Source organism: Salmo salar, chromosome 03, assembly GCF_965601325.2.
Source record: "Salmo salar chromosome 03, fSalSal1, whole genome shotgun sequence".
Classification (NCBI taxonomy): Eukaryota; Metazoa; Chordata; class Actinopteri; order Salmoniformes; family Salmonidae; genus Salmo; species Salmo salar.
In genome coordinates, this window is record NC_138293.1 from 61,377,116 (window position 1) to 61,404,697 (window position 27,582).

General features: G+C 44.5%; 1 protein-coding gene across 1 annotated transcript; it reads right to left on the minus strand.

Annotated features, from left to right (window-relative positions):
• Nucleotides 1-892: 892 nt before the first annotated feature.
• LOC106600791 (1-phosphatidylinositol 4,5-bisphosphate phosphodiesterase delta-3-A) lies at nucleotides 893-26,891 on the minus strand. Its single transcript, XM_014192451.3, has 15 exons — nucleotides 26,135-26,891; nucleotides 16,012-16,179; nucleotides 9,057-9,285; nucleotides 8,018-8,147; nucleotides 6,923-7,148; nucleotides 6,388-6,589; nucleotides 6,130-6,274; nucleotides 5,531-5,683; nucleotides 5,166-5,306; nucleotides 4,897-5,050; nucleotides 4,547-4,663; nucleotides 3,917-4,095; nucleotides 3,593-3,728; nucleotides 2,986-3,135; nucleotides 893-2,892 (listed from the first exon to the last, which is right to left on the minus strand). Exons 1-15 carry the CDS (start codon nucleotides 26,229-26,231, stop codon nucleotides 2,744-2,746), a joined length of 2,376 nt encoding a protein of 791 aa, XP_014047926.1. The 5' UTR covers nucleotides 26,232-26,891; the 3' UTR covers nucleotides 893-2,743.
• Between the last annotated feature and the right edge of the window lie 691 nt (nucleotides 26,892-27,582).

A 27,582-nucleotide genomic window follows, 5' to 3' on the forward strand; every position in this document is an offset into this window, starting at 1 on the left:
CTACCCTGACAGACACAGCAAACCTTCTTGCCACAGCTCGCATTGATGTGCCATCCTGGATGAGCTGCACTACCTGAGCCACTTGTGTGGGTTGTAGACTCCGTCTCATGCTACCACTAGAGTGAAAGCACCGCCAGCATTCAAAAGTGACCAAAACGTCAGCCAGGAAGCATAGGAACTGAGAAGTGGTCTGTGGTCCCCACCTGCAGAACCACTAATTTATTGGGGGTGTCTTGCTAATTGCCTATAATTTCCACCTGTTGTCTATTCCATTTGCACAACAGCATGTGAAATTTATTGTCAATCAGTGTTGCTTCCTAAGTGGACAGTTTGATTTCACAGAAGTGTGATTGCCTTGGAGTTACATTGTGTTGTTTAAGTGTTCCCTTTATTTTTTTGAGCAGTGTATTTAAAACCAAATATTTTTAGACTTTAACTCAAGTAGTATTTTACTGGGTGACTTTCACTTAAGTAACTTTCTACTAAAGGTACCTATTCCCTTACTCAAGTATGACAAGTGGGTACATTTTCCACCACTGTATGATGCACTGATATCTGTCTTGATTTCACATTACTCATACATCTTTACAACATCTGGATAGGTGAAACAAGTAAAACTTACAAATGGGGGTTTAATCATCTACACTGATACTAAATGAGTTGTGATAGTTTGATGGTCTCCAATGAATCCAGCACTACAGACTAACTAGAGATTTATACGACTCATTTATATGGCAGGAGGCGGCTCTGTGTGTGTTGTGTGTCAGTATGGTGTGCATACCATCTCCTACTTCACTTCCCTCAAAAATAAATCGGTTTTCTCACACAAACACCATTCAAGCACAAAAACATTGAAATAGTGTGCCAAATTTGAAAATACAGAAGGGCACAATGGGGTTAAAAAACTTTTTATAAAAACTGAACATGCTTCTCTTGGCTTTCACACAGACAAAGAAATACTGTACTAATGTCACTTACTATAGTAACGTCAATGAGAATATTGCCCCGGAAGCTCAGGGAAATTATTTGTTTCTATAGTACTATAAAGACACACCATCTTCAAAGTTTGGATTCAAGTGCTTTTTGTTGTTAAATAGACTGGGAGACCTTTCAGATTTGGTGGCTGGATTTAACACTGACCCATATGAACACTGACCCACACTGACCCATATGAAGAAATAAGTCACAAAAAAGTACACAATGAAAGAGACACTAAGGTAAACAGGTAAGTATATACTGTCTAAGCAACTACAAGAAAGAATACTAACAGCTGTTTCCATTGAAATAAAGCAAATAAGGCATTTCAAACTGTCAAAACCATTTGCCGGTTTTCAAAATTTAAGTGACTTTGAATTTAAATTTAGATGATCACAAGAAAGAATACACATAATAAAGTCCAGTAACAATACATTCTACTAGTGCATTATGGATTACTGCTTTGAAATGAGAACTGACCTTGGAAATTCATGAAAGCTAATACTTCAATTATATGTATTCAACGTAATCATGATGCCCGGTGATAAAACGCTTCTTTGATGCATTAGTCTTGATTTGACCCTCTGTGACTTTGATGCTGTTTTTATTTAGCAAAAGGAAGTTAGTGTCAGAGAAAGTACATACAGTATGCAAATGAATTCATTTTACTGAGAGAATTAGAATACTGTAACTACATTAGAATATAACATTTTACAACAATGTTAAATATAATCTAAAAACTTCTATCAGCAATTTCACACAGAAAGAAGTGTGTTTCATCAATTGCAACTAACACAATTTGTTGCAAACACATTACAAAAACATTAAGTGTTGAAATGTATTAATTCTGTCACTAAGGTTAAGTCATTCATTCAGTATTTTGGACTGTGTCATGCCAGGTGTGACAGACCAATACAACAACAACAACTAGACTTAATTTACAGATTAAATTTAGTCAATAAACACTATCGTTGTCCTGGAAAAAGGAGCACAACTAAAAGTCTTGCCCTGATAAAACGTTTCTAAAAGTTTCAAACATAATATTCTGTAATAGTAAAAAAGTTTGAATAATTGATTGGATTTATATAGTGCTTTTCTACCAACTGAGGTACTCCGAGAGCTTTACATGGTAGAGGGAAACTCACCTCATCCACCATCAATATGCGGCACCCACCTGGGTGATGCCCGGTGACCATTTTTGTGCCACAACGCTCACCACACATCAGCTAAAAGTAGCAAAAAAGTTAAATACTTCTTAACTTTAAATATGTAAAAAATGTTGGGAAACATCTTCATGATCTGCTCCAGGGACTCCAGGACACAAACCTGGCTTTGAGTGAAAAAAAACCCCTCTATATTGGCTTCATAGTAGGCAGACGGCTGCCAGGTAGAGTTCTGGTGTAAAACAGGTCAGCGCCAAAGTCATGTCTCTATGGAAATAGACATGAACACTCTGAATGCACTGACAACAGAGTACAGAATACTCCCACAATAGCAACACGCCAGTGAGTTTCTCTCCCAGCTAACACTATTCATCAACAGGCAAGACTCCCATCCAGGTTTGACTGAGAAGGAATGATGTCTTCCTCTCTGTAGCCAGGGAGCCCTATATGTCCTGCCAATTCTAAATGGGATGTATTAAAAGAGCACTGGGACATAGGCAGGCAGCAGCTTGTCCTTTTCACCCCAATTAGGGAGACTTTCCCCCCCCAAGACATAAGCATGGCGCTTATCAGATAAGCGTGGCACCACTTCAGGTAGATATGGGTCATGCTTTGCCATTGCTCTTAGCCAAGGCCATGCGCTCGGACACAGTCTTGATGGGGACCCCCTTACCGGACACCTTGACATGGATGAAAAGGGTGGATGGAGAGAGGCTGGAGCCATCTGCCTTCAGCAAGTGGACATGGCGGTAACCTAGAGAAAAATAGACCCACTGGTGTCAGTGTCACCTCACAGACACACTAGCTACACAAACACCCCTACAATACAGAGACAGTATCCTAGTACCTGTACGGAGGCTGGTAAAGGGCAAGGTGTACTGGCCCACAAAGTCGTTCCTGGCTTTGTGGTCATGGTCTTCCACTACAAAGCGTACCAGGGCCAGCTCAGGGACCTGCAGCTGGAAGCTCAAAGTGCTGTCCCAGCGTGGGTTAAAACCTGCAGGGGGCATAGGAGAGCTGTCAGACACTGCCATCCAACGCCATTCACAGCCTGAAACTACTCCACAGACCGGGATAATGGTACTCTACATGAGAAGTATCATTTTCTGGTGCTCACATGTCTGAGAAAACCTGTACTGAGCAAAGATAATGGAGTAGCTGGGGTATCTATCATGCTTTATTATCATTATGGTAAAAATAAATATGGGAGTACAGAATAACGTTCCGGATCAATTTTCTGTTTGGAATAGTGCCATGGGTGTTGGGAGTCATACTGGTTCCCTCTATACTTATGTTATTTCATGGTAAAACGTCAAGTGTTCCTAGTACTATTATGTTCTTCTAATTATATTTCTAATATGGTTAATATGTGAACTCAAGGGTGTATACAACCCTTGTGATCCATGTTTATAATGGGAATATAATAGATGTGCAATAGATGAGTGGAAGGTTACCATTGTTGTCGATTCTGTGGGTTTTGTCTCTGGAATTATCAATGGCCACCCCGTGAATTTCCACCCACACCTGCGGGTCCACAATGGAGTTGGGCTTGTCTGTGTTGATCTTAGGGAGCTGCTGTGCTGATATTATCTGAACACAAAATCCCCCCAAATTACTTTTTGTGCCTTTGTATATAAAATTCTAATATGAAAATTACTAATAAAGTGAAGTATTTTACTACCTTGGTCTGCTTCCATAACACTGCTAACTAAAATGTGCCCTACTATTCCAACATATAAACCACCACAACAGAATCTGATTCCCAGCAGGTTTCTCACCCGTATGGTGAGCTGTGTGGGGATGTGTCCTGGCCCACCTCCTGTGATCTCTGGGTTGAAGTGGGAGCTGGGGCTGCACAGGAAGCTGGGCTTGAGGATGTATCCACAGCGACCGTTAGGCAGGAAGCGGCCCTGGTTCAGATCCATCTGCTCCCCTGGAGTCTGGAAATTCAGAGCAACTGCGCACACACACACACACACACACACACACACACACACACACACACACACACACACACACACACACACACACACACACACACACACACACACACACACACACACACACAGAGAGAGAGAGAGAGACAGACAGAGAGACAGAGAGAGAGGGAGAGAGAAACAGGCAGGGGTGTGAAAAGAGACAACAACCTACCGCAACACATGAACAACAGAACACACTTTACCAGGCAGCAGAGTGTGAGGTCAGCTATTATGACAAGCGAAGTGAGGAATAGGAGGCAAACACCAAACATTTGCAATGCTCTCAGAGGAGGCCCAATGTAAAATAGCTTTCTATCTCCAGGGACTTCCAGGCTAGATAATGTTAAATAAATGAGCCACCTGTACCAACTCCCTCCTCCACCCCACCCCACCCCACCTCCAACCCCCGCTCCAGCCCAGAGTGCTGACCCATCGAGCAGCCGCCGTTCCACATATCCTGGGGGTCGTAGTTGGAGGATTGGAGGCGCTGCCCAGAGGGGTAGATCCGGCTCAGCTGCCTGCTGTTGTGTCTGACAAACAGCTTTCCTGGAAGGTGATGAGAGGACAGGGTAAGAGCTCCATTATAATACCTCAAACGCAAATAAAAAGACAGACACACAAATATGCACGACAACATGATGCACAAATGCACCCGTGTATTCAATGACTTTCTCTACAACTACAGTGCCAGTAAGAACTATGAGTCATTATAGGATCTAATCAGGAACTGATTCACAGAAAACGGTTCGGTTCGAGTTATGTCTTCCTAAGCCCCTTGCCTGTGTCCTTGATGTGTTTGAGGGCGTCATTCTCATTGAAGGACGACATCTCATTGGGTGGTTTCTGGGTAGAGTGTTGGAACCCGCGGAAGGGGACACTTCGACAGTACACCACCAGTTCAGACAGCTCTGGGCTCAGCTTAGATGAGACCGCCTGAGCCAGAAACACAGAGTGCACATGAGAAAAGCTTGATATATTGTATGTTCCTGATCAACTTCTGTAGACTTACAGTGCCGTCTCAGTCACATGGAAGGTAAATGTGTAGCACCTTGGCAGGGTCCTTTTTGTCCTTTTTGTTTCTGCTTGATGCCTCGTCGTCCGAGCTGGTATCAAAGCTGCTGGTCTTCCCCAGCTGGTTCAGGTGGTGAACATCCTTCTTCCCCTTCACCAGGATACGACCCCTAAGCTCCTGCAGAGGGAAGACAGAGATGCTTCAGAACATATGTAAATACTCCTGTTAGTATTCCACAATCGTCCCATAAACATGCGAAGGGATGGGAGAGAGAGTAGAAAAAGACAACGGGTTTCTTAGGCAGAAGGGGACAGGGGTGAGTAGAGAGCTGGGGACAGGGGTGAGTAGAGAGCTGGGGACAGGGGTGAGTAGAGAGCTGGGGACAGGGGTGAGTGCCGTACCTCAGGAGAGGGCAGGTCCTTCAGAGGCTGGTCTTTGAGGGGCTTGGTGAGCAGCCTCTTGCCCAGGATGGTGCGCAGGTGTCTGGCCATGACCGTCTGCTGCTCCACCGTACAGTGGTTCTCAATGGACAGGATCAGGGGGTACGGGGAGGCCTAAAGGAAAAAACAAGGGGTTGGTTCATAAGAGGCCATTCATTAAAATGTAAGAGAAACCATAAGCTCATTAGGTAATAAGCCAGGGTTTATTCTGGACTACACTGAGGCCAAGAAGCTGTTGGACAGTCTTATTAGACTCTGAGCCAAGACTATGACTGTATCTTCAACTGCATGTTGGCAGAGGCAGAAAGTCAACAGTCTAGATTTGTTTTCAGCCACTGGCCTGCTGCCATTTACTTGTTAACTCTATTTTGTTGAGATAAGGGATACTTTGCTTTCCATAAAGAGTCACATACAGAAGACATATGGGCATGATGGTTAAGGTGAAACCACACAACCATCTGTCCATCATCCCCCCAACCCACTAACAGGCTCTCACAGGCCAGGTGCGCTCACTTTTTGTTGTATTTATTTTGTTGTAATTTTTTTAATAAATTGCTCACCTTGAAGGCATACTGGGCGATGGTCTCGATTACCTCTTTGAAGGGCACCTTAGAAGTAAGGGTGTGTCCATGGTAGATGACAGGCTCTCCTTTGTCCCCGTCCCAACAATCCAGCTCCACACAGCGACAGCCCTGGTTCAGAGCCCTGGTTCACACAGTACATATTCTTAGCGTGTGTGTGCATGTGTGTTTATGTGTTTTGTGTCTATGCGCATGCATATGTATGTTTGTGTGTGCGCATGTGTGTGTATTCAATACCTGATGTATGGCTCAGCGCTGCTGGCACTGGTGACCTGGTCCTTGGTGAGGTAGGTGTTGTGTGAGGATGAGATGAAGTAGTGGGCCAGAGGTCTGGTCATGTCCTGGTGCACCCTGGCGTGGTCGGGGTTAAACACATCGTTCTCCAGGGACAGCATGTACACGGTGAAACCGTTCTGGGTCATGAACTGGTTCTTCTGGGCTGCAGGGAAGAGGCGCACATGAAATCATCAACCTTTTACGAGGGTTATGAACAGGAAGAGACGGGTATAGACATGCTCATACGATTGTGGGAAAATAAAGTCAGGTGCGGAACTGGCCCTGAATTTGCAGCAATTAAATGATGTAAAATATAAATGCATAAAACATTGAGATAAATAAAAGCACAGTGAATATAAGGAATGTAGTACAAAAAGATATGAAAACGTATGCACTCTGGATTAGTCGCTCTGGATAAGAGCGTCTGCTAAATGAATAAAATGTGAAATGTAAGGTCCGAAAAATCCACGGCTAAAATTATGTTTCTTCGGCCTACCCCAGTCGTTGAGCTCATAGGTGCGGATGAGGCTCTGAGCGTGGATCAGTGATGCGTCCTCCCCCTGGTCTCCCAGGAAGTCTCTCAGCTCAGCGGTGGACAGAACACAGCCGTTACCAGAGTAATGTCTGAACACGGCGTCCAGCTCCGGCCGCCTCATCAGCTCCCTGCAGAACTCCTCGATCTCTACGTGGTCCAGACGGCCGTCACATGACCGGTCAGCTTTCTGAGAGACGGACGGACGGATGGACGAATAGAGGAGGAGGAGGGACAGACAGACAGAGGAGAGGGAGGGAGGGACAAAGAGACAGATGGGCGAATGGACGGACGGACAGACAGAGAGACCTTGGTTAGGGCTGATCTGATTAAAACACTCTCACATACACAACCCCTCCACACATTTTCAAAGCGGTTCCCTAAAAACAGAGAGCTAGATCAAAGTTAATATCTTCAATTCTTATAGGTGAGCCATGTTTATATTATCAAATGCCCAGCAACCCCGTCCACTCCCATAATTCATACCATACAGACAAACATACACTCCACACATTACTGCACTGCAGTTGGTTTGATATTCAGTCTCTGAGGAGAGGCAGGGTTGGAGAAGGCAGGAGCAGGAAAACACCTGGACATTAACGGAGAGGGGAGCTGAGAGACTTAGCTAGCAGTAATGCTCAACTATGGAGAAATGACTGGCTGCCTGATCATTTGAGAAGGGGATGGGGAGAGGGGGAGAAGGGAGAGGGGGAAGATGAAGGAAGGGGGAGGACAAGACCGTCAGGGGAGACAGATAGACAGCAGTAGAGAGAAGAGGGCGGGAGAGGGAGAGAGAATGAGTGGTGAGTGAGTGAGAGAGTGAGAAAGAGAACGAAAGGCCTCCTGGTTGGCTTGCCACTGGGCTGGTAATTGAACACAGACTCCAGGCTGAGAGTGAAACGCAGCCCCAAAAAGCACACTGGGTAAACAATGGCCCTCAACCAACAGCAACATCTCGTTCACACACATACGCACATGCACACACCCATGAAGTCAAGGTCTATACACATTAACAAACAAGCATGCTGAATGCTGCACACATATACAGCACGTGCTCACCTTGAATAGCGAGCGTGCGTACTGTTCATTCAGGTCTATGTTGATCATCTGCAGCAGGCATTTGACCTCGTCGTAACTCATCTTCCCATCGTCGTTCTCATCAGCCCGTCTCAGGTAGCCACGGATCCAGGTGTGGGGGGTTAAGGAGAGCAACCAGGGGAGCATACCGAACCTCTAACCCGAAACACATCCTTAAAAGTACATACTATGGTATATACAGTATGTATAGACACATAACACATCTATACATACAGGCAGAGTTGATGCACATGCATAGTGTATATGGGCACATTACAGCCCACATCCAACTATGGGTAAGGGTCAATTACATCATTTCTTAAATTTACAGCAATCCAGAAACCAATTGTGTAACCGTTCCGAGGAGGATCAGTGTCTAATTCAACTACCAGGAATTGAAATGGAATACACCCCAGCCTATGATTCAGATGTGTGTTGACTGTAGATACACACGTCCTGTTGTGCCAACATCCATCTGAAGTCAAAATACTAAAAGCCTCCTCCAAGGCCTCTAATGGAATAGAACACAGGGCTGACGTAGAGAGAGGAGCCTATATGACACCTCCCTCTTCCAGGACACACACACAACAATAGGAGCTTTTGCAAGGATGGTCTTTATCAATCTACTGCAAACACCGCTGGGACCTGCCAGTTTAAAACCGCACCGCTCTAGCCTGGACATGTCCCAGAGCACCTACTGCTCTATCTGTTCTCAAGATCTGGCTTTGCGTTTTACACAGGTGTGTCTGTTGTACCCCCGTGTCGCTAACAACCCAGCGGCTATACCAGGGATCATGTTTGACAGGATATTCAGACTATATTTAGACGGTGCTTTTTGCTGGGCCATTGCTGCACATCTTAGGTATGCTGTGGATGTGGGATGGTGCTTGTGACAGTGTTATGTTCAAAGTCAGTCACCATAGCGATCCTGGCTGCCCAGCCTGCACTATATTTACCTTGAGTCGAAAGCTGGCAGCCTGGCACAGCGCAACAAAGGCCCACGGGGGGGGGTAAAGGATATTGGTCCAGTTTCTCCTTCTGGGTCATGTTGGCCACGCGCTCCTTCAGTGTGCGTATCCCTTTGACCCAGCGCCTTGCCTCCTCCTCACAGGAGCAGAGGAGGTCCAGACTCTTCCTGGCTCCTCTGAACACCACCGTGAAGCACTGATTCTCTGGTACTGACCCGGATAGCCTCCGCAGAGCCTCAGACTGGCAGCCCTCACGCACACACTCCACCTCTGTCACTGAGACTGGCACAGGGAGAGGTGGGGGAGGGGAGGTGGGAAAGGAGATGGTGGGAGAAGCAGAGAGGGGGATTGTATTAATCTGGGTGTACGAATAAACAGAATTACAAACAGGGCACCAAAACACGTGGAACTTGGAGGGAGGCTCAGAGCTGAAAGGTCGTGAACTTCAGGGGGAGTGTGGTAACACCGACGAAGCAGTGTGACATGGCATCTCGGTTCTGATTTGGCTCTTAAATAATAAGACCTGTACAGACACAGACCTGCGTCAGCTGCGGCTGCAGAATATGTTTACGACTCAGGCCTACATTCATCTGCATGACAAGATCCAAATTTAACCGGCAACTCCACGACACTCAGGGCACAGCAGTCAAACTGACACTCAAGTGTAGGCAGGACCTTTGGCCCAATGCCATGGCGTGTTTGTGTGTGTAAAGAGATAAAGGAAGAAAGAAGGACGCCGTCTCATTGATTTCTAGAGAGATTAGCATGTATTTCAGCTCTCATTGATTTCTAGAGAGATTAGCATGTATTTCAGCTCTTATTTATAAACAGTAACATCTGTGGGAGTGGGCAGGGCTTTACACGTGATGGCTGACCCTCTGCCCAGCAACACAACACCAGCCTACTACCCCATTACCCTCCCTGCAACACATCCAGAATAGAGCCCAGTGAAGGTTTCAAACATAAGACTATCTCCACTACAACGACAAACCCCATATCCCTTTATTAATTGAATAGATGGAATTATCATGTATTTGTGGTTGGGTTTGTGGAGTAGCTTTCAGAATCAGTCAGTTAATTTAAGTACATTTAGCAATGCCTTTCTACACTGGGATCAGCTTTCCAGGCAAATAGTGACACACAGAGCAACGATGGCTCAGCCACAGGGCTGACTGTGCCAGAGCCAGGGGCAGCCACTAGACAACTGTCTCTTCTGACAACGGCCTCTTTCTGCTGAACAGCCCACGCCTCTCCACCTCCTCAAAATCGCTGACAAATTCCTGACCCATCGCTCCATGACAAGGGTGACATTTCAATGCGGAGAGTAGGGGGAAGTGTGGTGTGTGTGTGTGTGTGTGTGTGTGTGTGTGTGTGAGAAACTGGCACAGCCGAAGTGTTAAGTGCGGTGCATATTCTCTAAAGCCCATCTGAGGGGCCCTTGAGACCCCCTGTAGTCAGCATTTGCCTGTGTGTGTGTGTGTGTGTGTGCGCGCGCGCGTCTGCATGCATGCATGTGTTAATGAGCATGCATATGTCCTTCGACACAGCCGCTTTTGTGTTGTCAGTAGCTGTCTGCTGAAGTGGTCAGCCTGCCTTTGTCCTGTGGCCTGTCGATGTTCTGTAGCGTTAGCCAGGTGTGACTGAAGTGATACCGCAACACCACCACACTGGCTCTAATTGTGGCCTGGTTGAGGGAAGATGACGTCACAAGCCCTGACCCCCACATCAGCCACCTGGCCTCTCATCCTACTGTACATTAGGCCTTATCCGGAGACATACAGTGCCTTCAGAAAGTATTCAGACCCCTTGACTTTTTCCAAATTTTGTTAGGTTACAGCCTTATTATAAAATTGATTAAATAGTTTTTCCCCCACATCAATCTACACACAATACCCCATTATGACAAAGCAAAAACAGGTTTTTATAAATCTTTCCAAATTTTGGAAGTAACACATTTACCTAAGAATTCAGACCCTTTACTCAGTACTTTGTTGAAGGACCTTCGGCAGCGATTACAGCCTAGAGTCTTCTTGGGTATGACGCTGCAAGCTTGGCACACCTGTATTTGGGGAGTTTCTCACATTCTTCTCTGCAGATCCTCTCGAGCTCTGTCAGGTTGGATGGGGAGCGTTGCTACACAGCTATTTTCAGGTCTCTCCAGAAAAGAAAGAACCCCTAACCCTAAACACATCCTCAGTGACCCTCTGGAGCAGGATTTCATCAAGGATCTCCCTGTACTTTGCTCCGTTCATCTTTGCCTCAATCCTGACTAGTCTTCCAGTCCCTGCCGCTGAAAAACACCCCCACAGCATGAGGCTGCCACCACCATGCTTCACCGTAGGGATGGTGGCAGGTTTCGTCTAGACATGATGCTTGGCATTCAGGCCAAAGAGTTCAATCTTGGTTTCATCAGACCAGAGAATCTTGTTTCTCATGGTCTGAGAGTCCTTTAGGTGCCTTTTGGCAAACTCCAAGTGGGCTGTCATGTGCCTTTTACTGAGGAGTGGCTTGTCTGGCCGCTATACCATAAAGGCCTGATTGGTGGAGTGCTGCAGAGATGGTTGTCCTTCTGGAAGGTTCTCCCTTCTCCACAGAGGAACTCTGGAGCTCTGTCAGAGTGGCCATCGGGTTCTTGGTCATCTCCCCGATTGCTCAGTTTGGCTGGGCGGCCAGCTTTAGGAAGAGTCTTAGTGGTTCCAAACTTCTTCCATTTAAGAATTGATGAAGTCCACTGTGTTCTTGGGGACCTTTAATGCTGCAGACATTTTTTGGTACCCTCCCCAGATCTGTGCCTCGACACAATCCTGTCTTGGAGCTCTACGGACAATCAATTCCTTCGACCTCATGGCTTGGTTTTTGCTCTGACATGCACTGTCAACTGTGGGACCTTATATAGACAGGTGTGTGCCTTTCCAAATCATGTCCAATCATTTTAATTTACCACAGGTGTACTCCAATCAAGTTGCAGAAACATCTCAAGAATGATCAATGGAAACAGGATGCACCTGAGTTCAATTTCGAGTCTCATAGAAAAGGGTCTGAATACTTACGTAAATAAGGTATTTCTGTTTAAAAATGTTAATACATTTGCAAACATGTCTCAAAACCTGTTTTTGCTTTGTCATTATGGGGTATTGTGTGTACGTAGCAAAATGTGGAACAAGTCAAGGGATCTGAATACTTTCTGAAGGCACTGTATATTTAGAGAGTTGGGACAACTTTTAGAATTTTGAATATTGCTCGAATTCTAGACATTCAGTTACATAGCATTGTTTACATATTCCCCATGTGATGTTAATGGGGAGCTAACATGGCTGCCATAGAATGTTGAAGTGTCATGTAAATGCATCATAATGCAGAACCGCATTGGCCCAACTCTAAACACATAGATCTGGCCGTATCCATTTCCCACAGCAGCGGGTGCTTCCTGGGTCCCTGAGAGACAGCGATGGGAGAGAACTAGGGACATAATCTGAATTTCATGACTGAGGAATAGGCCTTGCTGAAGTGACATAGTGGGGGTGGATTGTGCAACAAGTGAAAGAGAAAGAGAGAGAGAGAGAGAGAGAGAGAGAGCGAAAGAGAGATAGAAAAAAATAAAGAGAGCGAGATGAAGGTAGAGCGAAAGAGAGAGTTACAAGGAGGTCATGCAATTACAACCTCCCATCAGCATTATCCCATTCTTAACCTTTGCCCCTCAGCTTGCCTCCCAGCCCAGGGTGTGTTAGGTTAGCAGCAGTGCTATCAGACTCGGACTAGTGGGTGTTAGAAGGTATTAAGGAAGTGTTGTGTTCCACTTGAAGTGAACCAATGTGGCTGTATGCTGTCTGAGTCGACATGATGAATGTACTCTCCTGACCTTGACATTTATAACCCGTCACAAAGCATCTCTTAAACCTTGTACTCATTACCTCGACTTTGGAATTGAGTCGACATAAACTTCTCTGTGTTGTTTCCACTCTGTGTGTAGGTGGGTGTGTTTGCATGTGTGTTTCCACTCTGTGTGTAGGTGGGGGTGTTTGCATGCGTGTTATCTAGATCACTAGTATAATATGTTTGTACAGCATGACTCAAAAATGAAAAGAAAAGAAATAAATCAGATTGACTTCGGCAACTCCAAAGCTCTAAGGACCGCCAGCACTAATTCATAAAATGATGTGAGTCAGAGACATGTTTAGACTCTTTAAATGACAAATCTCAAAGATAGTAGTGTAGTGGTGGTTGGCAGGTCACGGCCAAACCCTGCAATTGGGAGGTCAAAGAGGTTTACCCATTTGGTAGGGCTATAATATGACATAAGCGTGTACACACACACACACACACACACACACACACACACACACACACACACACACTTCGTCATGCATGCCAACAACAATAATAATTAGCCTGTGCCATCAGATTCCTATGGGCAGGGCAGAGGAGCCCTATATTTGTCCTATGGAACATGGAGAGGAGGGATATTTCAAGAGCAATCTGAGAGGCAAACCCTGAAGGTGTAGATCTATTAAATTATACTGAGATTTACTACTGCTTTAGGAGGCCTGAGTACTCTAAGCGCTTCACCGGCTGCCCACTTATCCTTCTCCTTAAACCATTGAACTTTGTGTGTGTGTGTTTTTGGCTTTACTATCCTTGTGGGGACCATAACTCACAAGAATATCAAAACAAGGAAAGTTAGCACAATTGGGGACATTTTTCTGGTCCCCACAAAGAAAAAGGCTATTTTACGCTTAGGTGTTAGGTTAAGGGTTAAAATTAGGGTTAAGGTTAGAATTAGGGTTATGGGTTAGGTTTAGGGTTATAGGTTAGGTTTAAGAGTTAGGGTTATATTTAGGTTTACGGGTTTAGGGTTAAGTGTTCAGGAAAACAGGATTTTGAATGGGAATACATTTTTTTGTTCCCCACAAGGACATTTACATTTACATTTTAGTCATTTAGCAGACGCTCTTATCCACAGCGACTTACAGTAGTGAATGCATACATTTCATACATTTTTTTACCCCTCATACTGGTCCCCCGTGGGAATCGAACCCACAACCCTGGCGTTGCAAACACCATGCTCTACCGACTGAGCCACACGGGACCTAAATGTGTGTATGTGTGTGTTTTTTGTTTAACTATTCTTGTGGGTACCAGAAGTCCTCACAAGGTTAGTAAAACAAGGAAAATTCGACATTTTGCCAGTCCCCATGAGAAAAAAATGCTATTTTAGGCTTAGGGGTTAGGTTTACAATTAGGGTTAGAATCGGGTCAGGGTTAAGGTTAGGTTTAGGAGTTAGGGTTAGGTATAGTTTTAGGGTTAGGGGTTAAGGCTAGGCTTAGGGCTTAGGGTAGGTTAAGGTTAAGGTTAGGGTTAGATTTAGGGTTAGGGGTTAGGGAAAATAGGATTTTGGAAGGAAATCAATTCATTGGTCCCCAGAAAGATAGCAATACAAAACTGTGTGTGTGTGTTTGACTGTGTGCGCATGTGTGTGCGCGCGCGTGTGTGTGTGTGTGTGAGGAAGGGGAAACAGTCAAAGGTTTATGATTAGAAATAGCGTTCCCACAGTTTAATGGGCCAAAACATCTAGGATTACTGCCAACATTTCCTTTTTCTCTTTAAGGGGGTTGTGATCATTAGAGCACTAATATGAAGTGCCTGCTTCCCTTTCTGATTGGCTCATTGCCTGCAAAAGATTAGCGTGCTGAGGTAAACCCATATGTTGAGGCTAACGGATAACAAGTCTATGTTCATTGTTTCTAATGCAGCTTGTGTCCTTTTACACCTCTTTGTAACAGTGGTTGACCGATATGAACCTTCAGCAGGTATGGAGATTTTGTGTGTACTATATGGATGCATTACTACAGGTGACACTGCCAAAATAAAGGAAACACCAACATAAAGTGTGTTAATAGGGCGTTGGTCCACCACGAGCTAGAACAGCTTCCATGCACCTTGACATAGATTCTACAAGTGTCTGGAACTCTATTGGAGGGATAACAACACAATTCTTCAAAGAGAAATTCCATCAGTTGATGTTTTGTTGATGGTGGTGGAAAACGCTGTCTCAGGCACCGCTCCAGAATCTCCCATAAGTATTCAATTGGGTTGAGATCTGGTGACTGAGGCGGCCATGGCATATGGTTTACATCGTTTTCATGCTCAACAAACCTCGTGCACTGTAGATGGGAGCATTGTCATCCTATGAGGACATGGTAGCCAAAATAATGGCATGCTGAGCCTTTATTTACATGACCCTAAGCATAATGGGATGTTAATTGCTTAATAAACTCAGGAACCACACCCGTGTGGAAGCACCTGCTTTCAATATACTTTGTATTCCTTATTTACTCAAGTGGTTCCATTATTGTGGCAGTTACCTGTATCATACAATTACACAGGTTATAGCATCCGACTTAAATCCTGGCTCACATCATAGTATCCCTTTAAATGATTAAAGGCAAATGTAGATAAGAGGGCATTATTGTTGGTCAACATGAAAAGCCTAAACAGCTTAGGACAAAGAGCTGGCTAAATTAGTCTACCGAATCAGGTCTAAGAGGAGGGTTGAATGGACTAGAACAGGGAGTGTGCTTGTGGAAGTCCTGTTCGTTTGTTTATACATGATTATTTTCCTGTATATAGTCTTCCCTTCATACATGGCTACTTCTCCTAATCTGATACCAGTTAAGCTTCCTTTCCAACTATCGCGAAAGCCTCAGATCCTGAAAAGCAAAAAGACCAAAACATCCCCCTCTCGTGACCACTCCCCATCCCCACTCCTCTCTTCTTTTCTTCTCAATCTACACCTACCCTCTACCCTCCCTTTCCCTTAATCCGAACCCTTATCATTTCTCCTTCTCCTCCCTTATGCCTCCTTTCTCTCCTCGCCCACCCCTCTATTTTCTCTCCCCCTCCTCATACCTACTCTTTTCCCCTCATCCAATCTCTCTCTTTTCTCTCCCCATACCTCCCCTTTCCCCTCATCTACCCCCCTCCTCATCTGTCCCCCATTGTATACTCACAGGTCTGTTGTGCCTTGGCCTTGCGGGAGCTCTTGGTGGACTCGCACCACACGGTGACCCCGTCCTCCAGCAGACGCAGGCTGCGGCTCTTCTGCCACCTCTGGGAGCGTACCTTCACCATGTTGGAACCGTGCATCATCGCACGGACATTCTCATCATCCAGCACTCCTGGAAACACACACACACACGCAAGGTCATGGTCAAATACACTGTTATACCCTTTTTGGTAACGTGCAGTATCACTGTGAACTTTCCAGTAGGATGTAATATAGTATGTCACTGATACCATGTCATTGTTGAACACACCCATATATCATTCACTCTAGTCTAATTCAATGGCAGGCCATCCACACCAAGCTCTGCTGGCAGTTCATTGAGAGTTCAGTCTGTCTGCTCTACTGTCGTAAATGGCAGTAGAAGTCTATGAGCCATATTCCTTCTTGGCCTTCCCTCGTCATGCTATTACAGTAAAATGACTGTGGCGTTTATTTTACTGTATAGGGACTCATAAACACTCAGTATCATGTGAGGATGAAAAGGGAGGGTTGGGAGTTATTTATGAAAGAGAACAAGTATGCTAACAAACCAGTCAAGCACAACCCATTTCAATATCTCTACTGTGGTTGTGTTGTGTGTTGAGGGCTTGGCAGCAGTGGGAGTTCCAGGGATGACTCACTCACCTTTATACATACACCAGTCATCTTCCTTTGGAAGCACGGCCTCCATGACTCACAAACACAGGCCATGATCTCATAACTAGGGCCTAAACATAGGACTTTGTTTCATATACAAACCCCTGAAAGGAGCAACGCTGCATCAAGGTTGACATTCAGATTACTGAAGCAGGAAATCACCACGGAATCGACTGACTTGAAGAGAAGACACACTTTTCTACATGTGTGTTAGAACATGTTGTTTATTTTCCATGGTTCGTTGCGGTATGCGGCATGAGCCAAGCCAGACTTTGGAACGCTGCACAACAAAAAGAAGAAGTAGAATGCTAGGATTTGGAACAAATGCCAATATTCCACAGATTAATCTCCCTCACAGGCCAGAGGCAGTCCAACAGAGAACCGGAAAGGGGTTTACAGAGCTGCAGAAACAGTTTGTCACAAACAACCAGTCAGTCAGTCAGTCTGGAGTTGCAGCAGCTCATCTAGCCAGGGAAACCGCTCTCTGCTAATGGCTACTTGATACTAATGTGATTCACAGATACAGCCTGCCATCCCTGACGTGCATGTCACAAGGGACCTTTTAGAGAAAAACCAACATCAGAAATGTTGAGCAGCTTTATCATCCATGTTAAGAGCCGAGTTACCAGACAAATATGGAAAATTGAGGGGAAAGATAGGCAGAGCTGTAACAAGACATGCGCCGTCATGTTGTAAGTGTACATGGTATTGTGTACTTGGAACTGCATTCAGACACTACTGAAAACAAAGAGACAGTATTTTCTCTGTTTCTCCGTCTGACAGTTGGATGCCTCTTTCCTTCTCTGCAGTAGATGAATGGGACCTCGTACACTGTTCAACTGTGTTTTCACCTAGAAAATAGGATTTCAAAAGGAGTGCTCTGAAAGAAACTCTCTCCCGTCCTCCCTCCTCTCTTCTCTAAGTCTCTCAAGTATATCGTCAAAGATTTATTTCAAAAACTGTGGCCATGGATGCCCTCATCTATTATTCTCTTGAATCAGCTAAAATCCCTTTCAGAGTTCTTCATGCTGACAATACCATGCCAGTCTCTGACTGAGCTCTTCACTGGCTTCCAGAGCTGACCTCTATTCACTACAAAGTGCACTACTTTTGTCCAGGGCCCATAGTAGTACCAAAAATAGTGCACTATAGGGAATAGGGTGCATTTAGGTCCTGCTCAAAAGTTGTGCACTATATAGGGAACAGGGTGCCATTTGGAATGCAGTCATGGGCTATGAGAGACTGTATCCATGAGCAGGTCAGTGCTCTCACCCACTCCACTCCCCTCAGTAGAAAAGGGGGGAAGCAAACTGAGCCCAGCCATGTCTGTCTGTCTGTCTCTCTCTCAAGCCGTTGGTCAAACACAAAGAGAACCCCTCTCCTCCTCCTCCCCAACCCCAAGCCTCCACCGTAACAACCGTGTTTTTGACACAGTCAGTCACCAAGCTGTTACCACATGCAAGGAATTCCCACAGGCTGAGCATTGAGCACAAGGACCCTATTAACAGCAGGTCAGTGACCATGCTAAGCTGTCCTAACTGAGCTGTGTTCTCGCTCTGCCCATCCTCACACCACTAACCCCAACCCTTATGAGGCTGTTAAATTATTATTCCTGGACCTACTGTTGTCACCTCACTGACCTCAACCCCATTATTTTCTCTCGGTCCCGTCCCTATACCTCCCCATCCAGGAATACGGATGAAAAATCTGTGCACATGGTTACATATGCAAATGTTCAGGGATGCAGGATACCCCCACTGCCAACCGAGCCAAGAAGGAGAGAGTTTTAGTATCAAGCACTCCATACAGTAACACTGCTGTAATGAAGCACATGTGGGTGTGAAGGGAGAAAGAAGGGGCTTTGAGGCCCATGAGCTGGGTACCCTGTTCATCACAGCTCCTACAGCAAGCCAAGGAGAATTTTGTTGACACGCACTTCGTCATTTGGGCCAGCATAACAACCTGGCTGGCTAGCAACGATAAATAAGGTATGTGAAACCAAGCACACAACAAGATGGGGGTTCAAAACAGAGAGAGAGCAAAAGAAGGAAAGAGATAATTACTACAGCAGAAGAAGTGAATGACAAAATAAAAAGGTTGGGATATGGAGGAGTGAGACGTGGAGAGAGGAACAAGACAGGAAATAAGTAAGTGAAGATAGTGAAGATACAGAATAGATAGGGAGATTTCTGGCCATTGTTGGACCTAATACCCTGAGACACAGCCAGATGTCTCAGGGTAAAAACAGAAAACCCATTATAAAACGGGATCATTCATTTGTAATAAACATCAAAATCAAATCAAACTTTATTTGTCACATGCGCCGAATACAACAAGCATCGACCTTACCGTGAAATGCTTACTTGCAAGTCCTTAACCAACAGTGAAGTTCAAGAGCTAAGAACAATATTTACCAAATAAACTAAAGTAAAAAAATAATCAAAATAAATAACGAGGCTATATACAGGGGGTACCGGTACCGAGTCAGTGTGCAGGGGTACAGGTTAGAGTTATTTGTACATGTAGGTAAGGGTGAAGTCACTATGCATAGATAATAAACAGCGAGTAGCAGCAGTGTGCAAAACAAATGGGGAGGGTCAATGTAATAGTCTGGTGGCCATTTGATTAATTGTTCAGCAGTCTTATGGCTTGGGGGTAGAAGCTGTTAAGGAGCCTTTTGGACCTAGACTTGGCGCTCTGGTACCGCTTGCCGTGCGGTAGCAGAGAAAACAGTCTATGACTTGGGTGACTGGAGTCCCTGACAATTTTATGGGCTTTCCTCTGACACCGCCTATTATATAGGTCCTGGATTGTAGGAAGCTTGGCCCCAGTGATCTCCTGGGCCGTACACATTATCGTCTGTAGTGCCTTACAGTCAGATGCCGAGCAGTTGCCATAACAGGCGATGATGCAACCGGTCAGGATGCTCTCGATTGTGCAGCTGTAGAACCTTGAGGATCTGAGGACCCAGGCCAATTATTGTTTTGTCGTGCCCTCTTCACGACTGTCTTGGTATGTTTGGACCATGATAGATCATTGGTGATGTGGACACCAAGGAACTTGAAACTCTCGACCCGCTCCACTACAGCCCCGTCAATGTTAATGGGGGCCTGTTCGACCTGCCTTTTCCTGTAGTCCACGATCAGCTCCTTTGTCTTGCTCACATTGAGGGAAAGGTTGTTGTCCTGGCACCACACTGCCAGTTCTCTGACCTCCTCCCTATAGGCCGTCTCATCATTGTCGGTGATCAGGCCTACCACTGCTGTGTCGTCAGCAAACTTAATGATGGTGTTGGAGTTGTGTTTGGCCATGCAGTCGTGGGTGAACAGGGAGTACAGGAGGGGACTAAGTACACACCCCTGAGGGGCCCAAGTGTTGAGGATCAGCATGGTAGACATGTTGTTGCCTACCCTTACCATCTGGCGGCGGACTGTCAGGAAGTCCATGATCCAGATGTAGAGGGAGGTGTTTAGTCCCAGGGTCCTTAGCTTAGTCATGAGCTTTGTGGGCACTATGGTGTTGAACGCTGAGCTGTAGTTAATGAACAGCATTCTCACATAGGTGTTCCTTTTGTCCAGGTGGGAAAGGGCAGTGTGGAGTGTGATTGAGATTGCGTCATCTGTGGATCTGTTAGGGTGGTCGCGAATTGGAGTGGGTCTAGGGTATCCGGGAGGATGCTGTTGATGTGACCCATGACCAGCCTTTCAAAGCACTTCATGGCTACTGGCTGCGGTAATCATTTAGGCAGGGTACCTCACCTCCTCGGGCACAGGGACTATGGTGGTCTGCTTGAAATATGTAGGCATTAGAGACTCTGTCAGGGAGAGGTTGAAAATGTCAGTGAAGACACTTGCCAGTTGGTCCGCGCATGCTTTGAGTACACGTCCTGGTAATCCATCTGGCCCCTGCGGCTTTGTGAATGTTGACCTGTTTAAAAGGTCTTGCTCACATTGGCTACTGAGAGCGTTATCACACAGTCATCCAGAACAGCTGGTGCTCTCGTGCATGCTTCAGTGTTGCTTGCCTCGAAGTGAGCATAAAAGGCATTTAGCTCGCCTGATAGGCTCGCGTCACTGGGTAGCTCACGTCTGGGTTTCCCTTTGTAGTCCGTAATAGTTTTCAATCCCTGCCACAACCGACGAGCGTCAGAGGCGGTGTAGTAGGATTCAATCTTATTCCTGTATTGACACTTTGCTTGTTTCATGGTTAGTCTGAGGGCACAGCAGGATTTCTTACAGGCGTCCGGATTAGTGTTGCTCACCTTGAAAGCGGCAGCTCTAGCCTTTAGTTCAATGCAGATGTTGCCTGTAATCCATTTATTCTGGTTGGGATATGTACGTACGTTCACTGTTGGGACGACGTCATCGATGCACTTATTGATGAAGCCGATGACTGAGGTGGTATACTTCTCAATGCCATTGGATGAATCCCGGAACATATTCCAGTCTGTGCTAGCAAAACAGTCCTGTAGTGTAGCATCCGCGCAATCTGACCACTTCCGTATTGAGAGTCACTGGTACTTCCTGCTTTAGTTTTTGCTTGTAAGCAGGAATCAGGAGGATAGAATTATGGTTGAATGTATCAGTCAACATGTAGTACATTTGATGTAGGAGAATCACAAATCTTTCTCCATGTCTGTCTGTGGAACTAAGTACTGGCTCCATGGGACCTGCTGTAAACACAAGTGTTGTACTGATACTAGGTAAGAAATGAGCCAACTGAGGTCGAAACAGCAGTGTTGAACTCAATCAAAACAATGCTCTCAGACACAGACTGGGACAGAAGCCAAGGAAAACGTTGAACCCTGATACGGAGAGGAGAGCACATCAAAGAATGGGACAACTAGGCTGAGAGGGTTGACATTAAGGCACTGATTTTCTGAGATCACACCTATAAAGAGTTTCATTCCAAACCCCCATATATCCATTTTCAGAAATGTTTGTAAATTAGCTTTTGATGTTTAAAGAAATGATGAGAGATTGGTGTGGTTTTTTTAACTATCTAATCATGGCATTGTTCAATGACAGACATGTATTTGTTTAAAATATAGTGCATTCGGGAAAGTATTCAGACCCCTTGACATTCTAGGATTCTTCTTAACCTCATTGAGCATTCTGCGTTGTGCTCTTGCAGTCAACTTTGAAGGACGGACACTCCTAGGGAGAGTAGCAACAGTGCTGAAATTTCTTTCATTTATAGACAATTTGTCTTACCGTGGACTGATGAACATCAAGGCTTTTAGAGATACTTTTGTTACCCTTTCCAGCTTTATGCAAGGCAACAATTCTTCATCTTAGGTCTTCTGACATCTCTTTTGTTTAAGGCATGGTTCACATCAGGCAATGCTTCTTGTGAATAGCAAACTACATTTTTGTGAGTGTTTTTTTTTATGGGGCAGGGCAGCTCTAACCAAAATCTCCAATCTCGTCTCATTGATTCGACTCCAGGTTAGGTGACTCCAACTAGCTTTTGGAGAAGTCATTAGCTTAGGGGTTCACATACTTTTTCCAACCTACACTGTGAATGTTTATATAATGTACTCATTATAGACAAGAAAAATAATAATTTGTGTTTTATTAGTTTAAGCACACTGTGTCTGTCTATTGTTGTGACTTACACATCTAAAATGTATGAATTAAATCTAAGATCTATTTTACACACATATGAAGATACAGTGAGGGAAAAAAGTATTTGATCCCCTGCTGATTTTGTACGTTTGCCCACTGACAAAGAAATGATCAGTCTATAATTTTAATGGTAGGTTTATTTGAACAGTGAGACAGAATAACAACAAAAAAATCCAGAAAAACGCATGTCAAAAATGTTATAAAATAATTTGCATTTTAATGAGGGAAATAAGTAAAACTGACTATCCTACCGATCCTTGACTTCAGCAATGTCATTTACAAAATAGCCTCCAACACTCTACTCAGCAAATTGGATGCACTCTATCACAGTGCCATCCGTTTTGTCACCAAAGCACCCCATATACTACCCACCACTGCGACTTGTATGCTCTCGTTGGCTGGCCCTCGCTTCATATTCGTCACCAAACCCACTGGCTCCAGGTCATCTATAAGTCTTTGCTAGGTAAAGCCCCGCCTTATCTCAGCTCAATGGTCACCATAGCAGCACCCACCCATAGCACGCGCTCCAGCAGGTATTTTTCACTGAGTCACCCCCAAAGCGAATTCCTACTTTGGCCACCTTTCCTTCCAGTTCTCTGCTGCCAATGACTGGAACAAACTGCAAATTTCACTGAAGCTGGAGACTCATATCTCCCTCACTAACTTTAAGCACCAGCTGTCAGAGCAGCTCACAGATCACTGCACATAGCCCATTTGTAAATAGCCCATCCAACTACCTCCTCCCCATAATGTTATTTATTTATTTGGCTCCTTTGCACCCCAGTATCTCTACTTGCACATTCATCTTCTGCACATCTATAACTCCGGTGTTTAATTGCTATATTGTCATTATTTTGCCACTATGGCCTATTTATTGCCCATTGCCTTACCTCCCTTATCTCACCTCATTTGCACACACTGTATATAGACTTTTCTAGTGTGTTATTGACTGTATACATGTTTATTCAATGTGTAACTCTGTGTTGTTGTTTGTGTCGCACTGCTTTGCTTTATCTTGGCCAGGTCTCAGTTGTAAATGAGAACTTGTTCTCAACTAGCCTACCTGGTTAAATAAAGGTGAAATAAAAAGAAGAAAAAAAATGTGATGACCCTTCCACTCTGTCTGCAGTATTTTGTGTTGGTGTTGTGTTCTGGGGTCCCTGGTTTTATGGGGACGGGACGGGGGACCCTCCCACTCTGTGTGTGGACCCTCCCACTGTCTGCCGAATTCTCTCTCTTTGCTCTTGTTTTCCTTAATAGGATGTCGGTGGGCGGAGCCGGGAGGGTCGTCAGCGAAATGGGACACACCTGGGCTCGGGTGTGGGCTCATTGAGGAGACTCAACGCAGACAGTTATTTTTGATTGTGGCATTTTTTAAGCTTTTTGTTTGCTCTGGCACATTTCAACACCCCTCATTATCACATCTATGCACGCAACCACTCACTTACACTACACACACCATTGTTACTTGTTTATAGTTTACTTTAGTTAATACATACATTTGTTATTTCTTGATCTCCCTTCTTGATCTCCCTTATTTGTTACGGGTTACGGGCCGGTTCGTGACACTGATATTGCAGCCTCTCTGCAGCTAGACAGTATGCATCTGCAGGGTTAATGACATTTGGAGACAACCTTTGACCCCTAACATCTGATAAACACAGGGCCACTGGGAACTAGCTCTATGGAGACATTACTTTGGAAAATGTGTCTTCACACATACCCCAAACAAATCACCCTCCCCTAAAGATTCCATACTACTACTGAATGCTATTTCACATGCTGGCAAAATAGGTAGAAGTTAAAAGAGACATTGTAATACAAAGCAAATTGTTTTCAAAAGCAAGTTCTCCTTTGGCGCGACTTAGGTTCACCTATTTGATGTGCCAAAACAGCTTGTGATAAGTCAGAACTGCAAGGCCAGCAGTACTTCTGACCTCCTGCATTCTAGCCAGTTAGACACACCCATCTGATACTGTTAGTTTGGTCTGTCATGACTAACAGGACCTCATGCATGGAGAGTTTATGGGGCATGACACAGTTAATTAAATAATACGTTTTTCACCCACCCATGTGTTGCATACACAAATACTCACATGTACAGTACCTGAAAAGGTACAGCAATGCATACATGGGGTTAGGCACCCCACAAATCATTCAATGGCAAAGGTATATGACCACCAGGATGCAAATTAAAATATTTCTAAGTTTAGTGTAGTGATTCTGTGATAGCACAGGTCAGTATGCTAATCTCAGAGGCTTTCAAAACAAGAGGTCATAGAAACCCTTGGTCATAGAACCAAGTCTGACGTGATTAAATTGAAACAAGAGTATCAACTTGATATCTTACTGAATGATAGTGAAAACTCAAGTATATTTCTAAAGTTTCTAAGTTGTTAGATCATATGCTAGTAGACACAGATGTTACTAGATTGAAATGGGAACAAGATTTACAGGGTGAAATAAGCAGAGAGTGGTGTTAATCTGTTTGAAAGCACACAAATGTTCCCACAACCATTCAGTGTTTACTATACCAGACCAACTTCACAAAATGAATGCTGAAATGTCTTTCCCTTGTTGGTGCTGTAAGTGGCAAAAGAGTACTTTTTATCACATGTTTTGGTTAGCAAGCACATGCAATCTTATTTCAATGTTTTGGGAATCAGTAATCAACACAATTTCAAAAGGTTTACAGATTTATATCCCTCATGCCTAGCTTGTCTGTTTGGGACAAATGAATTAGATCCACGGAACAATCAAAAATTATATTGATCTGCCTGTGCTCGCGGCAAAGAAATCAATAACATTATTCTTAAATCAGATATTCCTCCTACTTTAACACACTGGCTACATTTTATATCTAGCTACATCCCTTTGGACTACATTTGTATAACCTTCCCACATCCCATTCATGGCAATAAGAGCAAATAAATAATGAGTGACATGTTTAATCATTATTTTGAAATGGTGTTGATGGTCTTGTTTGTATGCATTGCTGTACCTTAATAGGTACTGTACATGTGAGTATCTGTGTGTATGTAACACATGTGGGGGCGGGGGGAGCTAGGCACTGAGTCAGAGTTGTTCATTGGTGAGTGAGGGTCTATGGGAGTGGGGTGGAGAGCCTGGGGGTCAGGGAGCTGTTGGACACCGCACAAACACATGACCACTTGTCAGCTCCCACACACACTCTCCACTTGAGTTGAGCTCTCTTTTCACACACACACACACACACACACACACACACACACACACACACACACACACACACACACACACACACACACACACACACACACACACACACACACACACACACACACACACACTCTCTCTCTCTACCTCTGTGTGTGTATGTTTACAAAGACCATTGCATAAGTGGATTTCAAGCAATAGTTTATTTCGTTTAGCAAAACTGATTACCGCCAAGGCATATTGTTCTCCATTTATCTTCCTTGCATTATAAGTTGTCAATGAGAAGAAGTCTTAATGTCCATATGTAAACATTCAATGCCTCCTGAAAACTTGGAAAAATAAAAACCAATGCCAATGGATGTGGAACACAATAGCCTAACTGTCATTAACCTTACCCCTGCACTGATTTCTTCCCCCTTATGGACCAGAGCAACACACATATACACCAGACAATAAGTAATAACTTGTCAAACAATCAACAGGCAAAACTGAAGTATGTGCTCTTATATCTGTTGTAGCAAAATTAAACATGATTCAAGGAAACAAATTAGAGTAATATTGACAGAAGAAGAAACGTTTTAAAACCAATGAGAATCACTATTCTCTTACCCAGTCTCCTAAGTGGGTCCTGCGTCTTGGGTTGGGATTCCACTGCCTTGGGTTCATGATGCACGGCGGTAGGAGGTTTCTTGCTCCTGCCCAACATGATGCAAGTTCCAATGCTGTCCTCGTTGTAGTTTTCTGTCCGTTGCTCTCTTGACTGATATGAAAAAGTCAGGGGTATGTATTGGGGGAGCGCAAATTCCCAGTGCAGGTGCAGTTGTTTAACTCTTCAGCAAGTCTTGGGTTGTGTGTTACTCCGTTGCGTCACCAGGATAGCGCACTACAGTAATTAATTCCCTTTCCATGTGAAGTCCCTACCAGCGTGATTTAATAGCAATGCGTAATCTGAGTTCAGCCAGGGGCGCAGAAACTCTTGAAAACTATACCCACAGACGCAAATCAAATCACTTGTACCCACAGTCACACGTTCATATAGCCTGCCTGCCTATAGTCTACTTTCTTTTAACATAACAGCCTATCAGGGTGAAGCCTAGTTTCTTTTAACATAGCAGCCTATCAGGGGCATTGTGGTCATGGCCAAAAGAAAGTTTCACAATCTCACTGACCTATTTCATAGGTAGGGTCTATTATTATGGTATTTTAATCGATCTAATAGCCTAGACTATACTTCATGGTTCATGAAGAATTGCAATTAATCCTATATAGCCTACAATCTGCATTTATTTAGTGTTCTTTAGCTCAGTTCCTCCCTCCAAAATGACGGGTGGCATAAAGCAGTGTTTCGCACTCCAAACACAGGCTTCGTTCACACTGCATTTTTTTTGCATTACTACTTCCACTAACACACACAGCGCCACCCACCTGCAGCCCACGTTCAAAGTCTTATCATTGGGCGCCACCTAGCGGTTATATATGGTTGTACAAATCTGTCATCTCAACTCCATTATGGGTGGGTGGGGTGTAGGCAGGAAATACTGAAGTATGAAAGCCGCTGTCATGAGAATAATGGATCATCTGGCTATCGCTTTATTACAACCAAATTCAGTTAAATCATTCAAGTAAAGTGCCAAAACGCATAAACCGTATACTTTGAATATGCCTCTAACACATTGATTAAACGGTTTCATAATATCGCAGAGGCTGCAAGTAGCCTGGCCTAATTCTGAAGATAAAGCTATTTCTATAGCCTATCCTGCTGTTCTGTTCAAAGCCAGGCTGCAGTGGTGATGAACATGATCAAATAGCTCTGGGCCCAAATTATGATTTATTACTTTTTCTGCATCCATATATTATTAACATACAAAGTCAATTTGTGCAAATAGAAATGCTTTTGAAGGGCACTTGAGTTAATATGTGCTATATGTCATTGTAAGTAAGCCGTGGGGGAAACACTAACTGTGGATTAGATTAACAGGTCTTGGTCTGCGATACTGCAGTGGCAAACCCGTGGGGTTGGGACTTAATTAGGTTTCGATAAGGGTATAAAGAGGATA

What these genes read in the sequence shown, in the direction of transcription:
- LOC106600791 (XM_014192451.3), bottom strand. Translation starts at nt 26,231, where the DNA reads ATGTTGGGCAGGAGCAAGAAACCTCCTACCGCCGTGCATCATGAACCC. An exon ending in AGGACCTGCCCTCTCCTGAG is followed by an intron (nt 5,307 to 5,530) that starts GTACGGCACTCA and finishes TTCCCTCTGCAG; the next exon opens with GAGCTTAGGGGTCGTATCCT. An exon ending in CAAACACATCAAGGACACAG is followed by an intron (nt 4,664 to 4,896) that starts GCAAGGGGCTTA and finishes ATCACCTTCCAG; the next exon opens with GAAAGCTGTTTGTCAGACAC.